At 45.7% G+C, this 17,259-nt stretch overlaps 1 protein-coding gene across 1 annotated transcript in view; it reads right to left on the bottom strand.

Annotated features, from left to right (window-relative positions):
- MAL2 (mal, T cell differentiation protein 2) overlaps nucleotides 1–15,496 on the bottom strand; it is a 29,052-nt gene extending 13,556 nt beyond the window's left edge. Inside the window, exons 1-2 of the mRNA XM_007075578.3 lie at nucleotides 15,330–15,496; nucleotides 1,781–1,951 (exon numbers count right to left, since the gene is read on the bottom strand). Coding sequence (XP_007075640.2) covers nucleotides 1,781–1,951; nucleotides 15,330–15,461 — 303 coding nt within the window. The 5' untranslated portion in view covers nucleotides 15,462–15,496. The remainder of the gene's footprint in view (nucleotides 1–1,780; nucleotides 1,952–15,329) is intronic.
- Nucleotides 15,497–17,259: the final 1,763 nt, after the last annotated feature.

The following is a 17,259-nucleotide window of genomic DNA, read 5'->3' as shown; positions in this document are numbered from 1 at the left end:
TATCTATAACTTAGACTGAGATTTCTGATCTTCATCACTTGACCATTTATTAGAAATATTTTCTCATCATTAATGAGAAATCAAGGCAAAAATGTAGGAACACACTGCAGCAGCAACCTCAGAAATAGGACTTCCTGTGTGTGTGTGTGTGTGTGTGTGTGTGTGTGTGTGTGAGAGAGAGAGAGAGAGAGAGAGAGACAGAGACAGAGAGAGAGACAGAGAGACAGAGACAGAGAGAGACAGAGAGAGAATGAGAATATGTTTTTTTCTTAAGTCTTTATTTAAATTCCAGTTAGTTAACATACAGTATAACATTAGTTTCAGGTGTACAATTTAGTAATTCAACAGAAGGGCTTTTATTTATTTTTATTTCTTCTTCTTCTTCTTCTTCTTCTTCTTCTTCTTCTTCTTCTTACCATTTATTTATTTTTGAGAGACACAGCATGAGTGGAAGGGGCAGAGATAGAGGGAGACACAGAACGTGAAGTAGGCTCCAGGCTCTGAGGTGTCAGCACAGAGCCCGACGTGGGGCTCGAACACACAAACCATGAGATCATGACCTGAGCCGAATTCGGATGCTTAACCGACTAAACCACCAAGGCATCCCTCAACAGAAAGGCTTTTAAAGTTTCAAACTGCAAGCCTTGTGTATTTATGGAATTATGACAATTGCTGATCACTTACTATAAATCACAAAGCTGATGAGCGCTTTAGAATGCATTCGTGCCATTATTCCTTAATGGTATCTAAGGGAGGTAGGTATCATTATTACCATTTTACAGAGGAAGAAATTGAAAGCCAAAGAGGTTCAGTATTTTGCCCAAGGCTACATAGTTATTAAGCAAACCAGACTTAAGTTCAAAGCCTGTGCAGGATTATAACCACTGTACCACACTTCCTCCTTAATTTTTTACACTAACCATTTGCCCCTGGGCTGGGTTAATGGGCAGCCACATTCACTAGACTTCACTGCTAGTAACATTTGGGATGATGGTTCTTCTAAGACTCTGTAACAAAGAACATTTTTTAATATGCCTAGCCTCTGTCCTAAAGCTGGTGAATACAATGTTACCATACTTGAAAGGAACAATATAAGCCTGATTTAAGGCTTGATTTAAATTTCTAACTACCGACTGATTGGAATTCAACCTCCACTGGCCATTATGAAATAGTCCCAGAGAATGAATAAGCATAAGCATGAAAAAGGAACCCTATGTTATATGGGAAAAGGGAAAGTAAGTGGATCCAATCTAATGGTGTCATAATTTTTAAAGTTATGTTGATTGTAAATTCATCTCTTAAAATTGACCAATTCTTAATAATTTAGGACAGGAATTAAAAATAAATACAAACTATCCCCTTTTGTAAGTATTTAGAGAAGAGAATATACCGCTCCTTGTTTTCTGAAAAGGATATATATATTTAATATCTGAAGCAGAAATCAATGGAAAATTTCAAGATGTATGTCATAGCATCCATCCCCCAAAAGCATCTCTTTGATAGTTCAATAACTGTAATGCAATTCATTTACTGTACGAAATAAAAGAGTCTTTGAGTAAAGGTCACCCAACTCATAAAGGAGTAACAGATTTCTCGGCTCTATTGACAGAAATTTCACAAAGAGGGACCCTGCTGTCCAGCAAGGCACTAGCACAGCAGACCCGGTGGTCAGACCTCTCTCTCTCACTGGGGATCAAAGAGGAGATCAGGCATTTCACGACAGAATAAGATATTTATACGTCTCTCTCATTTTCCTGAAATAGACTTAAAAATCCCTTACCAGGAAGTTCCAGTTGGCATCAATCTGAGTCACCATGCCAGAGAGGAACACGCCCAGGAAGAGGAGGGAAAAGATAAAAGCCGTCACGGACACGAACATGACCCATCCTTGTAGCAGAGGTAGAGGAACGTTGGAGGAGGCAACCAGAATCCAGACGAGTCCCCCGAACAGCTGAAGGAAGAAAGAAAGATGTCACAGGAGTGGGCAACAGAACTGAACGTCCATGCTTACACCTCTACCTCTACCTTTGCTTCCCCCCAGACCCCTGTACACATGCTGCAAGCCCCCTACACAGACACCTGCTTTCCTCAAGGGCAAGGCCAGAGCTTCCATGCACAGGTCTGACCTGGAGCCACACCTGTTTCTGCACCTGCCTCCGTGGTGGATGCTCATCCCCAGTCCATGAACAGACACAGAACTCTTGCATCACCTAAAAATATCCTCCTTTGACCCCGTGGCCTTTCTAACTATTTCCTCTTCAGTCAACCATTTTTGCAAACTCATCTGTGCCTGGTCCTCACCTCCTATCCTAGCTGTGATCCTTCACACCTCTGGCTTCCGCTCTTACCACTTCTCAGAGAGTTTACTAGCACAGATCAGCCATGACTTCCTAACCTGTCAGCGCTAATGGCCACGTGTCCGTCCTTATCATGGCCTATTTGAACATGTGAGATTATTGCCCATCTGTCGAGTAAAAGCCGCAGCGGCTGTACGTGGTAGTGAACAAGGTCTACCTGATTTTTGATACTCTTCTATGTGCTGGGCACAGACCTAATATTCAGTAAGTAGCTGCTGCCTGTCAGGGACTGTTCCAGATGCTGGGAATAAGATGGTCAACAAGCTACACCTGGTCTCCGCCATCGCAGAATTCCTGGCCTCTTACAGGAAAGAGACAAGTAAGTGTGTAAAATGCTGCTTCACACCTGTCACAATTGGGCAAATACTGGGCACTGCAGGTTCACCGAGTGAGGGCTCTAAAAATCCAGAGCTGAAAAGACAGGAAATACACCCCAGTAGCAGCAACCCAAAAGACAAAGCTAGGGAGTGTAGAGGTGGGAGGAGAAGGCTGTTTCCTGCAGGAGATGAGCCCTGACTCGGGGGGGGGGGGGGCTGAGGGGTGAAGCCCAGCACTACAGGGGCAGCAGGGACCACATAGGGGGTGGCCACAGGCGAGGGATGGATGCTGAGCTGAAGGGTCCTGCATTCTCCCAAAGGCAATGGGAGGCCACAGAATGCCTGAGCAGGAGTGAGCACCATCTAACATGTATTTAGATGCTTCTCTCTGGCCAGAGAGCTGGACAGGGCTAGAGAGGAATGGATGCAGGGCTGGGGGACCACAGAGGAGACTGTGACAGCCACAGAGCACAGTCCAGACTCGGGCACGGAGGACAGAGGAAAGTGAGTGGATTAGACAGATACTAGAATGTTTCCAGTTTCTAGTTTCATGCCTAGAAGTAGGCATGGTGGCAGGTAGGGAACATGTCAGCAAAAGAACAGATAACGAAGAAACCCAGACTTCTGGTTTGGGCAACTAGGGGTGAGTGAGACATCATAGGAGGAGGAATGGTGTTGGGGTGAAGACGGCCAGTTTCACGAACCTAACCACAGCAATTCTCCTCTATGCTAGTGCTAATAGAGGCTACCCGTCCTTTGCATGGCATTCCAGGCCCTTTATGCTCTAACCTGTCTTTCCCATCTTTGTCTCCTGCCACTAAGCCCCTCACATTTTATATTAAAGAAAAAAAATCCATAGTCCAAAGACAAAGCACTTTCACATTTGAGTGGCCTCACATATGCTGGCCGAGAATGTCATTCCCTCCCCATGAGTATTTGAGAAACTTCCACTCACAGCTCATCTTGAAGAGGACAACACCCCAAAGTCTTTCCTGAGTCCCACCCCATGCTCAGGTACCCTGTCACCTGGGCAAGCTCCCTGTATGGATATGTTATACTGATGTAATTGTAATTGTAAATGTCCTGGCTTCCATGCCAACTGCACGATGAGACCTTCTTGGCAGCCAGCCGCCTTATAGGCCTCTGCATCCTAAGCCATTCATCCATCAACATGATCCCTTCCTAACTGTCAGTCAGGCAGTGTGCTGGACTTGGTGACCCAAAAGCTGAGGCTGAAGAAACCTGTTCTGAAGAAACCTATAGGCAAGTAGGAATCAGCACCCCCTCCCTCCCCCGCCCCCCCCCCATATACATGGAAGTGATATCATAGAAACATGTCTGTCTGGCAGGCAGAAGGCTCTCCCATATTTGTTTAGTAAAAAAGCTCCAAGTTTCCAAGAATAGCTAGAGCTCCACATATTAACAAACAGAAATCCCATGTATCTCGCTTAAGTGTGTAGATAATATCCAAATTGCACAAGTCGCTAAAAGTCAAAACCACAAGTTTAATTCAAGTTTCTCCACAAAGGCCAAGTCATACAATTCACTACCACTTTGAAAAATATTTTTGAAAGCATAATGAATTATGACTTGAGTATGATAACTAAAGCACCAATCATTACATTTACAGTTGTGGTTTCTGGTATACCTGAAGTCCTGATTTCAAATTAAAAAAAAAATAACAATAAACAAATTAACAATCAACCCACAAAGTTTTATGAAATAAATCTAAGTCATGAATATTAATGTACATTAAAAAATTTAACCACAAACTGATTAGTTGTTACGAAAGAAATAATGTTCCTCGTAAAAAGATTCTCTACTCTTTCATACTGTCTACTAAATACCCGAAGGTGATAAGATCTTCAAATTGTTTCCTTTATTCTCAGCATCCTCTTTCTGGTAACGTTTTCTTACTCTCCCACCACAAATAACTTATGTTACTTTAAATACTATTTAAGAAATATACATCACTAATAAATATCTATTCATTCAACCAGGGTAATAAAGAACCTGTTTATTAGGGGCAGGCAGACTCAGATATTAAAGCATAAATATATGCTACAGGGATTATGATAAATTTGACACTCTGAAGAAGGGCTATATGATCCCCCAGAATTAGGCATAACATTTAATAAACCCAGACTGGATCTCAAACTAGTTGACCTCAAATCTACTGCCAGGTACTGCAGAAGAATACTCGGGGAAAAAAGACAAAAAGGCGAGGTTCTGTATCCTGGAGCTCTAGATTAGGGAGAAACAGACACCATCAAAGCTGATTCCGGAGCAGATTGTGGCGAGTGCTATAAAAAGAGCTCCATGCAGTGTGCTCTGAGAGGCTGGGAGAGGAGAGAAGAAATCTAATGGGAGGCATGGAGAAAGAGAGGCAGGGAGGCGGGTTTTGAAGCAGGTTTACAGAGCAGACCAGGGCTCTGACAGCAGATGCTGATGTGAAACAATACAGATAAACCGTTCTTACTCAAAATCAGAGCCCTTCCAACACCTCAAAGGCTTGGGAAGGAAACCAAGCACTTACATGGAAAGAGAACAGATTCGCCTCCTCATTCGCGGTGTGTGTTGTGTGGGAAGGGGGCAGGAGAGGGAGGAAGGTGTGCGAATGCCCCTCCCCCAAGTAAACATACTCCACATCCCGGGTTTGAAAAGTCTGTGAAATCCGGATTTAAGTCCTGCTCACCACTTTAGCTTTAGCTTTGGGAGATACTGGAGGGACAGGTCAGAGAACGTAATTAAGCTCACTACAGAGCTCCACCTTCCTCACTGCACAGACTCACGTTGGCATATAGGTCACTAGGGCTCTGACACAGTTTTTTCTTCCTCACTTCATGACTTCCTTCTGCCAAAAGCTTCCCCTTCTCCTGAGCTTCCCAACCTGGCTGCAACTGTAACGACTGATCTTTTAATAATATTACCAACGCTCACTACACTCACCTCTTCTAATCCTGGGTGTTACTAAGCTGAGAGCACTTACCAGCCATACTGTAAATATTAGCATCCCTGTTTAGTAGAGGTGACTCTGGAGGGAGCCTTGATTGTAGAGGTGAAAAGCAGAGTCAAAAATGGTTAAAATCTGAGGGAGAACAGTTGATAAAGTATCGTAGCAACTGCACAGTACACACACTGTGAAGAAGGATGGGGTGCTGTGTCCGCCCACGTTTTCTCTTCTTGGATCTGAATCCACATTCTGACCTCTTGTCTACCACTGCCTTCCATCACTCTAGTGTCCTGAAAAGTCTGATAATTACACACAAAACTCCCCAATGCACCACATTTTGACATTTCTCTCAGGAACAAAGCTGGGGCGCACGACTCTGTACCTCAAGCTCTAACAAAAAGACAACCAGACTTCCAGGTATGTTGCAAAGGCAAACATTTCCTAGAAGTAGGTGTCAGCCTTCCCCTGTGTCTCAGTTTCCCCTTCCCTTCTGCGCTCAAATTCAGGGGTCCCTGGCAGCCACCTGGAGTGTTCATGTCTGTGTCGAGTTGCAGTTGTTAAACTGCTACACATCCCTGAAACCACAGATCTCCTTTGTGGCTTCCCATGTGTTGACCACTTCAGCTTGGCTCCTGCAGCCCACGAGGGTGTGAGTCGATTGAAGCCTTCCCATAAGAAAGTCGCGGACGTTTTCATCCGCCCATCACACTGAAATGAGCCCTCCGAGTTGGACTTAAAACGTGTTTTCACTAGAAACCGTGGACGGGTGAAAACCCATAACCCTGCAGGAAAACAGGGTGTTGTGCCAGAAACAACTCTGGCCACATCCTGGCTGTGCAATGACACACTTCGCGACTTGTCTCCTATTTGGATGGTTTCGTGTCTCGAAAGGATTCATTTTGCAAATAGCCTATGTCTTTTCAAATGTCACTTATTTCCTAATAGCATGCTTTTAAACATGCCCTCCAACATCTTAGCTGACAGTTTCCAAACCAATCTGACACCTTCACCTTAGTGCACTGCACTCTTATTATTGCACTAAGTAAACAGGCCAGTCCCTACTCTGACCTATTTTTAGTCAATGTTTGGAATGAGAACAGGGAAAGGTAAGTGAATCTGAAGGTAGGAAGGACTGGTTAGACTACCCCTAAGGAGAAATATTTAATTGTTTAGAACTTTCTGTATATAACAGAAAGTTTCCAATTTTCCTGCAATTTATATATTGAGCATTACAGGGGTGCCTGGGTGGCTCAGTCGGTTAAGCGCCGACTTCGGCTCAGGTCACGATCTTGTGGTTTGTGAGTTCAAGCCCTGCATCGGGCTCTATGCTGACAGCTCAGAGCCTGGAGCCTCCTTCGGATTCTGTGTCTCCCTCTCTCTCTCTGCTCCTTCCCCAGTCGTGCTGTCTCTCAAAAATAAACATTAAAAAAATTTATATATTGAGAATTTCATCACTGTAGCAGTGAGAATGAACCCACCAGCAAGCCTAGAGGAAAAAAAATGGTCTCTTAGTCTGGTTTATAGAGTCAGTTTGACTAAGAGGTTGAAGCTAATGAGGATAAAAGAAATAGTAGCCAGCATTTATTGAATGCATATGTTCCAAGAACTGCTCTAAGGGTTTTATTTGTACCAATTTAATCCTCACAAACACTGAGAGATAATTACTATTATTACTCCCATTTCACAGATAAGTTGAAGCAGATAGCCATTAATAACTTGCCCTAAGTTACACAGTTAATAAATGTTAGAATGAGACTCGAACTGACACCTGGCTTCCAGAGCCTATGCTCTCGATACTATGCTATTGTGTCTCCCCCAAAGGGTTTCTATCCTTTTGCTGTGGAGTCGCTTGGTGGATGTGGGAGTGCTGACTCCCTAAAGTCATATCCAGCTGGGTAAAGTGCATGTGCAGTTTTCTGAGGACACAACTTTCATCAGGATCACAAAGGAGTTTGTGCCCTCCAAAAGTTCAAAATATCGGGGCACTTGGCTGGCTCAGTCAGTTAAGGGTCCGACTCTTGACTTCAGCTCAGGTCATGATCTCACAGTTTCGTGGATTCAAGCCCTGCGTCAAGCTCCACGCCATGAGCTTGAATTTCTCTCTCTCTCCCTCTCTCTTGGCCCTACCCCACTCATGCTCCCTCACTGTCTCTCTCAAAATAAATAAACAAACTTGGTTTAAACATGGTTAAAGAGTGTTTAGTATATTGGGACTATTTATAGTCTAATGAATAGATGACCTACAGTTAGCTCTTTATGCATAACTTGTATTCCAAGATTTTTTTTTTAACTGGGAACATACTTTGGTCAGCAGATAGATGTGCTTGCGAGGCAGCCCATAAGTATATAAATTCGTTCACCGTGGGACTGTAGTCAAGCTCACCTTCTTCCCGGCACTGCTGCTTCCCCAGCCACCCTCACCTGGCACTCCGGGCTCTGGTCTCTTACCCCCTGCACGCGAGTCCATCACACTGGTTCATGCTTCTGCCTAGCATGCTGCCATCAAAGTTTTCTCTGGATAACTAAACTCTGGCAGCACGTCTTCCACATACACTTCCCTGGCTGGATGCCACCACCTGGTCCTTCCATGGTTACTGATAGGTGTATCCTCTGTAGCACTGACATCTACTGGTTTGAAATCATGGGTTCATATGGCTGTTTGCCCACCGGATTGTGAGGTCAGAGTCGGCAGCATTGCCTTAAATATCTCTGTACGCTCAGAACCCAGGACAGTGCTTTCTACAGGAGACGTTCAACTGCATTCTCCCTGAAAGAAACGGAAACCAACCGGTATGTGTAATGAATGGTTCTAGAAGAAAATGATCCAGAAGTGCAGCTTGAGATGCTAAGAACACACTGCTGTCTGGAGCCTAGCTCATTCGCTGGTACATGGTGGGTGTTCAAAAATCGGCATGAAGTCTAGTGAAGCAGGAACATGTACTTCTCAATTTTTAAGTTATTATTGGCAACACCCACCCCGATCTTGTACTAGCAAGATCTCAGGAGGCGGGGATGGAAAGTTATGGGGAAGGTGGCAGCTTTTGCCAGTCTAGCTCATGACACTCCATTTTTACTCTTCTTCGAGTCTCAAATGTGTTCAATTCACCTATTCTCCTGCAATTGCGACTGGAACTCTTGACCAGGGTGGTGTTTATCTTGTGCCTTACCCGACCCCCTCCTGAGCCCTCCATCAATCCCCATCTGTTCTCTCACCATGCGGACATCCATCCAAACTGGTCCTGGCCCCGGACTAGCCCTGGTGCAGTTCTGATTTAGAGCCACAAGCTGGCAAGGTGTTTTTGTTTTAAATCAGAGAAAGGAGAACAAGACAAGTTCTGGGAAGCAATGGGAAATAGCATATACGGAAGGGGCCTAGGTACAAAACACACTAATGCAAAGGAAGTTTTACTTTTTAGATTAACATTTGAAAATTTCAAAAGTATGTTTGAGGATGCTGGGAAGCATTTGTTACTACAGGCCTTTCCTCCCCATCTGCCCCAAATTTCCATTTCAATTTCTTAAGTAGCTGAGGCTACTTAAGGTCCTAAAATGGAAAGCGCATCTTTATAGGGGAGAAATAAATTCTGGCCTCTTTTTATTCTTACTTATAACTGCCCTTGATTTCTTTTTTTTTTTTTTTTTTTTAATCCTCTTTTCCTGTTTGCAGGTAACTAGTTATCACCTAGGTTAAAAACGTTCATGCAGGTCAACGCCTTGATGTCAGCAAGAACCACACAGATCAGTCATGCCGCTTTTCTTGCTTTTTACCTCCCTCCTTCTGAAAGCCATTATACAAAAGTTAAGAACGTCACATATGAAAGGACATGGCCCCTTTCATGTTAGAGAGGACACAGGAAATTCAGGTCAGACTGCAGATTCCTGGAGAAGAACCATGATGTTTTAAGAGTTGCTCAGGGGGCGCCTGGGTGGCGCAGTCGGTTAAGCGTCCGACTTCAGCCAGGTCACGATCTCGCGGTCCGTGAGTTCGAGCCCCGCGTCGGACTCTGTGCTGACAGCTCAGAGCCTGGAGCCTGTTTCAGATTCTGTGTCTCCCTCTCTCTCTGCCCCTCCCCTGTTCATGCTCTGTCTCTCTCTGTCTCAAAAATAAATAAACGTTAAAAAAAATTAAAAAAAAAAAAAAAAAAAAAAAAAAGAGTTGCTCAGGACATCTACCTCAAAGCTGCCCTTGTCCACTCCAGCCAGTTTCTCTAGAATATCTTCACACACCGTCCAGACCGTCCTCCAGATCAGATAGCATGGGTCAGGTGCTGCGCATGCACAATACTGTGTATGACAGCCCGGTCCCTGTCCTTGTCATTACGCAGTCTTTTCTATGCGGACACATCCACGCAGACATGCCACGGCCACGGCTCCTACCACCACGTCCAACATTTCTGTAGGGCTCTGCAAAACCAATCTCCTGTCCTTGACCTTTTCCTTTGGAGCTCCAGGTGAAGAGTTTCAGGAAACTGATGTAACTTTTTCTGAGCTGTAGTTCTTCCTATTTTGTAAGGGGCTGCTAGTCAGGGCGAAGCAAGTGCCGAAAATAATCTTTGGCAAGGGCATCAGTTCCTTTTCTCTTATGCAGTTTTAAGGACTCTTTTCACACGGCTGGAGATTTCTAACCCAGAGGAAAAAGGAAAATCCTACTTAGAGAATTAAAACCCCCACAGAGAAGGAAACATACCCACAGAGAGCCCCTCTTCACCGCTGCAAACACACAATGTGCCTGTGCAACTCAAATCTATTTTCTGGGCAAGAAAAGAAAACCCTACACATCTGACTGTTTATATGTTAGTATAATGTCAAAACTTCGGGTTGACAATAATCTGAAATCTCTTCCACAGGTTTCTCTGTGCACGCCCGCTCCAGAGCCCCTCCCTCCCCACCATCCTCTAACTTTTGTGCTCCTGCCGTAATTCCTCTGAGTTACATCTTATATTTAAGTTTACCGTAGTTTCACTTCAGAACATGTCAAACTTTACATACTTGGTTGACCTTCTAAAGGTCAGATCTCTCTTCTTCTGTACTTCTGTCATTTGTCATTGTCATTATCCCTCATTCAAACCACTGACATAAGTCCCTTAACTGATCTGCCTTCAGCCTCTGTTTTATCAGCAAACTTCACCACTTAAAGATTTTTTTGAATGTTTGTTTATTTTTGAGACGGGGTGGGGAATGAATGGGGGAGGGGCAGAGAGAAAGGGGAACAGAGGATCTGAAGCTGGCTTTGTGCTGATGACAGAGAGCCCCATGCAGGGCTCAAACTCATGGACCACGAGATCATGATCTGAGCTGAAGTCGGACGTTTGACTGGACCAAGCCACGCAGGTGCTCGTACTCAAAGATTTCTAAAACACAAGTACGATCACATTTGCCCCTGGACTTCAGCAGCTCCCCATGTGATGCCTGGTCCAGTCAGTTCTCAGCAAATCACAACTCGGGCCTTTTCTGCTCTTTCTCCTTCTTCTGCCACCTTCCCATGTGTCATGTGAAAAAAATAAAAAACCAGAGGCACCTAGGTGGCTCAGTCGGTTGGGCATCCGACTCTGACTTTGGCTCAGGTCATGATCTCGTGATTCATGGGTTCGAGCCCCGCATTGGGCTCTGTGCTGACAGCTCAGAGCCTGGAGGCTGCCTCAGATTCTGTGTCTCCTTCTCTTTCTCTCTGCTGCTGCCTTACTGTCTCTCTCTCAAAAATAAACATTAAAAAAAAATTAGAAAAAATAAAAAACAAAAACAAAAACAAACAGTTGCTGGAAACTTCGTGCCATGGTCTGTCTTGTCTCTAGGGTTTACACATGCCCTTGTTTCTACCTGGAATTCTCTTTCCCACTTTTCTTGTCTACTGAATGTCTACTCATCACTTAAGACTAAACTCCTGTGTCACCATCTCATGCGAGCTGCCTGGCTCGGACTCCCCAGTGGCCGGATGTGCTTTACCCCATTTTTCAATAGTACTTTTCATGACCAATTTTATCACTTCAGACACTGGAATTCTTTCTTGACTGTATACTTCACTATACACGAATTTAAGGGCAAGAGCTATGTTAATTATCCTATTCCCAGGGCATAAAATAAGGCCTGATGCATAGCAGATTCTTAATTATTTGTTGGATGAGTGAAAGTTATTGGGACATCCACACCACTGCAGGTCAGAGCATGTGAATAGGAGTCCTAGAATATCTCCCATAAAGAAAAACGCTAGTGAATATCTTGGGGAATGTGGATAGTTTCCCAAACACCGAAACCATGCAATGCACTGAATTCAACATATTGACCTTTCTTCTTTTCCATGTTTAACTGTAACATCTGATCTATCTTGCGGATTATACAAGGTAAGCTCACTGAGGACAGGGACCTCAAGTATCTTGTTCGGCCCCATAGGACAGATGCTCTGACGTTCATTTTCTTATAAACAGACCTGCCTGGAAAACACTTTAGCTGTAGCCCACTCTCCATATTTACATCGTCCCTGAATGGCAGTTATTTGTATGCAGATCATCTCAACTAGGTTAGATGTTTTTTTCAGGTGAGGAAGGGTCTACCACCTTTTTTTCCCCCCAGACGAGTGTCTTGCACTCAGTAGGTATTCAATCAGCACCTGACAAAAGACTTAGAAAACACTAAACCAGGAAACACAGAGAATTTGAAAATGTAACTTTGAAGGTGATGTTTTCCATCCTAAACTAAAAGACTTAGCATTGCAAAAATAACTTAGTATTACACTCTTCACGGCAAGCATGCATTGGTAAGTATAGCTCAGGGCAAAAACATAGGAGCTGACAACCTAAATCTCTGGGAGTGGACCACATTTGTCTCAAAAAACCATGCCACGTCTATGTGGTTGCAATATTCTCCACCTATGAAGCCAGTGCTATAAATTGCCTTACCTGGTGCCATTAGGCAGGCACTGTTTGCATCTTTTGAATTATCTCTCAATAAACGGCTTACACTTGAGAGATTATGCATGGATATAATAAGAGGGACTGAAAATGAATTCTTAATGTAAAATTTGAGAAAATTTATTATTGAAGTATAGTTGACATACAACGTTCTATTAGTTTCAGTGTATAACACAGTGACTTGACAATTCTATACATTACTGAGTACTCACCACAGTAAGTATAGGCACCATCTGTGACACTGAATTTTCTGAGCAAAGTTTCCAGTTAGTGTGAGAAGTGAACTCCAAGATCACGGTTTCATTAGCTTAGTCAGCTGCTGATAGCCCAGCCCACTTGTCAATTGCTGTTTTCCCACATCAAGCTTTAGATGGCAACAAGACGCAAAAAGAGAACTCACCAAGACAAATGCATTTGAACCGAAGGCCAAAATTGAGAAGGAGATTGGGGATATCCAGAAACACTGGAAGAGGCCCCCAGAAAGGAGATCACCTGGAGTTGAGAACTGCTCCTAGCAAACTGTCACGTTTCATTCACAGGCAGAGGAATTTCTGAGGAGGAGCCGTGGGAGACTGAACACTTTAAAGCAACAAGAAAACTTGAAGAGATAAGGGGAACAGTCTGGATACTTCTTTGGGCCTGGGTCCCTATTAGAATGGGGAGGGGTAGAAGCTCTGGCTTTGCATGAGGGCTGTCTTGTCCACAGAGCCCTGGTAAAGGCCACCCTCGGGGGTTCCCAGCCATGTGTTCACTAGACCCTCTGGGGAGCTTTTAGAAGAACCTAGCCGACTCAGGGTGCTTCCCCAGAGATTCTTATTTAATTAGTCTGGGCCAGCCACCGTATTTTTAAAAGCTGCCCAAGTAATTAAGTACAGCAGAGTTGAGAACTAACTCCTGGGCTAGATAAAGAGATATGGGGGCAGGGGAGAGAAAATAAATCACTTCCACTTTTTTCCCACAGAATTAGGCAGTGTTTCCAAAAGTATGACAAGACCATAGATGGCCCTTGGCACAGTATTTGATGTGATGGCACGTGTTTGAGCCTTCTTTGCGTATATATGTATACAGGTCCCTATATACATACATGTATCCTTACATATCTTTACATGTATGCATACATGTATGTAAACGCGAAAGTATATATTTGAGTAAATATTAAAAAAATATACCCAGTATATCAAATTCGAGAATTCATGTATATTGTTGCTTAGGATGAGGCTAAAGTAGGTACTGAAGTTTAGAAAGTGAATCGAAGTGAACATTCTGTAAATCCTAGAACAGGTGGAATGCAGATATGGCAAAAACTCCTAAAAGCGATATGCAAATGAGTAGAGTTTGAGGAACATGGGACTAAAGCAGCCCAGAACTTATACAAGCTTTCTACCGTTCTAAGAGTGTCTCCCCCTCCTACACACACACACACACAACGGTGCCCGGGCCCAGTGCCATCCCCTCTCTACTCTCCTCACATGGATGCCCGCGCCTCATCCCAAGCATTCAGATGCTTCTGAACTGGGCTCAGACTCAAAACCAGCCTCTTCCAGCCTCGCAGTCACGATCCGATTACTGATGTCGTAGCCTGTAACTCACTTGTCTCCTTTTGCAGATTCAAATCTGAGCTAAACTTAACTTAGCACGCCTTAGCCACCTTCACACAATAGGGCAGAAAACCAATGCTCACAAGGCGTTCCGGCCCCACAAGCACAAAAGCGAAACCGAAGCGACCAAATCCAGGTTATGCAAACTCAGAGGAGGTGAGAAAAGAGAGATGAAAACTCCATAGGGAACAAACAACATCAGCCTACAGGAAGGGCAGGGACTGGCTAGCACTGCACTCTGGATCTGCCGTTCTCAGGGCATGATGCAACCTGGAGTTGCCCAATTTATGTTTGCACATTCCCCCTGGTCCACAAAGAGCTCCAAAATCTTCCAACTCCACAAAATAGCTTTAAAAAGGTTTAAAAAATCTCTAGCCCAATAAGGTGCACGGCAGGGCAGGTGACCTCACCTTCACCTAGGCCCAACAAAGTGGGCTGAGAAGTGTCCACTTGCACAGGTCGGCAAGGAAGCCAGTAGGCACAAAGGCAGGCAGCGAGGAACTTGACAGCCACCTCTGTACCTCCCCCACCAACGCCCCCGCCACTCTCAGGCCCACTTTATTAGAAACTGCCAAGGGCACGGTTCACTTGACCTTTTTCCCTGCCCTGCCTCCAGAGCTCTGCTCCTCTCCCCAATCCAAAGGGCACTAACAATGGAAAGGGAAGGGGGTGGGTAGGCTCAGGTCTTAAGCCCGCCTTCTCTTCCTGGCACCTCCCGCCTCCGGCTTTTCACGTCGTGGCAGCCTTCAGGTCACTCAGTCATCGGCTACACCTTTGCACCACCCAACAAAATGGCAGGTTAGCAACAGGCGAGGCCCAGAGAGCCTACTCTTGCCCTAGCCAAGCGCGGCCCCTGGCCAAGCCACCGGGGGTCTTCCGCGGCGCCCCAAGCCCAAGCACCCTTCCCCTCTCAAAGACCCCAATCCTTGGCCCCGGCGCTGGGACGTCTGCTCGCTCCCTCGGGGCCATTTCTGTCGCCAGCGGGAGAGCAGGTGCCAGCGTAACAGGTGCCAGGCGAGAGGGCCCAGGTTCGGGCTGCTCTGGGCATGGAGAGGGCAGGACCCCGGGAGGGGCGCAGGTAAAGGCCACGTCGAATGTAAGGGAGCTGGGGCGCGGGCAGAGGGAGCCAGCCCCGGGAAGCTAGGATGCCGCTGCCGGTCCTCGCTCCCCGGGCGACGCGCCGAGGTTGCCCCACTTACAATCTCCAGGCAGACGAAGGCACCCGAGTAGGTCCGCAGGATGTCCGGGCCGGCGGGCAGGGTGATCCGGGGCGCCGGGAAGGACACGGCGGGGTTTGGGGGCGGCGGGACTGGCGCTCCGCCGGCCGACATGCTGCCGCTGCCGCTCTGCGTCTCTGCGCGCCGCCGCCGCCTCCCTCCGCCCGCCTCCGCCGCCCGGGCTCCCGCCGCCGCCGCCGCCGCCGCTGCCGCCGCCGCCGCCGCCGCTCGGGTCCGCGGGGTCCCGGCGCGCCGCGCGGGAGGGGGCGTGGCCGCGCTGTCTAGGGCCGCGCGGGGCCCCGCCCCGTCACGTGGGTCCAGGTGAGCGCGCCGAGGCCGCCTTGGCGCCCGCACCGGTCACGTGCACAGGTGCGGCGGCCACCCGGCGCGGTCCTTCCCGCGCCCTCCTCGCCCCTCCGCGGGCCAGCGCCCTGCCCTTTATTTGTTTCTTTTAGCTCCCTTCGTTTCCACCTGTTCTCTTCCACCTGCCCTACCCCTCCTCCTACTCTCACGACTTCTCTACCCTACTTTCTTCAATGTAACTGTAAGACAAGTCTTGAAATTGTGACTCGGCAGGTAAAATGAAGGTCACTAGGCACACCTAAAAAGTGGAGTAGATCTGCCTTAAGTGAGACTCTAGTGGGATTTTTTAAACACCGCTAGGGCAGTCAGATGGCTCAGCTCCAACACCTGTTGGTGGTGGGTGCTGCAAAGGCTTCTTGGCGGGCCTGTGGTGTGTTCATCTGTGAAATGGGGTTAAGGATAGCTACCTCCTGTCATTACCGAAATTACATTAACATGGAAAGAGCTTAGACCATGGGAAGTGCTCTTTTAATGGTAGCTTTATGACGACTGCTATTTTTTTGAATTTTTACACATGTTCATATCGTGCTCTTGTGTACATATGATGTTGCCCAGGCTGTATTTTCCGCATAAAACTTTAATTGATTTTACCTGTTCCAAACTTTGAATTGCTGTTGCCTTTTAAACACTTACGTGGATTTTTTTTAAAAGGATGCTATGTATAGTTTAGATTCCCTACCCCAATTCATCCCCGTTTTATCTTTGATTTTAATGTCAACATTTTGTAAGTGAAATGAAGGATAGGAGATTAATCTTCTCAATGATCCGCTGAAGATAAACAAAAGTACACACACCAGTATGCACAGACAGACCAAGCTGGAAAAAATATTAGCTAACATCATCAGGCATTCCCCAAATTGAATACTGATCTTGTCTGTTGGTACTAGCCTTTATGGGACTGTGTATAGCTCTATGCATGGTCAGCAGCTTTTAGTCATTCTACCTCTTTATTATTTTAATAAGCGAAACTCATAGGTGTGGTGGCAGGATGAGGGCAAACACCACAAAACAGGGTGTGGGTGAAACCTTCTGTATATTCCTCCCATCTTCTCCACCTCTTCGTCATTACTTTCTGATATTTAATGTGAGCTAGTTATTTCATAGGAAATAGAAAGTTTTCTCCTCTGACTTGTTTCATTAGTGAACTCTCTCTGTGTTCAGACCCTGACAGTAGGGAATAATCTTCCTGTGTATCATATCACATTGTATTTTCTGCCTAACGTTTCTCCATAAGCACTTGAAGAACATTCAAAAGGGAGCACTTGGGTGGCTCAGTTGGTTAAGCGTCAGACTTCGGTTCAGGTCATGATCTCCAGCCTGGCATCAGGCTCTCTGCTCTCAGTGCAGAGCCTGCTTTGGATCCTGTCCCCATCTTTCTCTGCCCCACTTACAATCTCCTCTCTCTCTCTCTCTAAAATAAATAAACATTAAAAAAATGAAAGGAAAATTCAAAGGGAAGACCTCTTCAAAGAATTTCATTAGGGAGATGCTCAGCAACTATGATGGGCCCCCCAAATTTTAGCAAATAAACTTAAAATGACTTTGGAGT

Source organism: Panthera tigris, chromosome F2, assembly GCF_018350195.1.
Source record: "Panthera tigris isolate Pti1 chromosome F2, P.tigris_Pti1_mat1.1, whole genome shotgun sequence".
Taxonomy (NCBI): domain Eukaryota; kingdom Metazoa; phylum Chordata; class Mammalia; order Carnivora; family Felidae; genus Panthera; species Panthera tigris.
The sequence above is the reverse complement of the archived record's forward strand: the minus strand, read 5'-3'. Positions and strand labels throughout refer to the sequence as shown.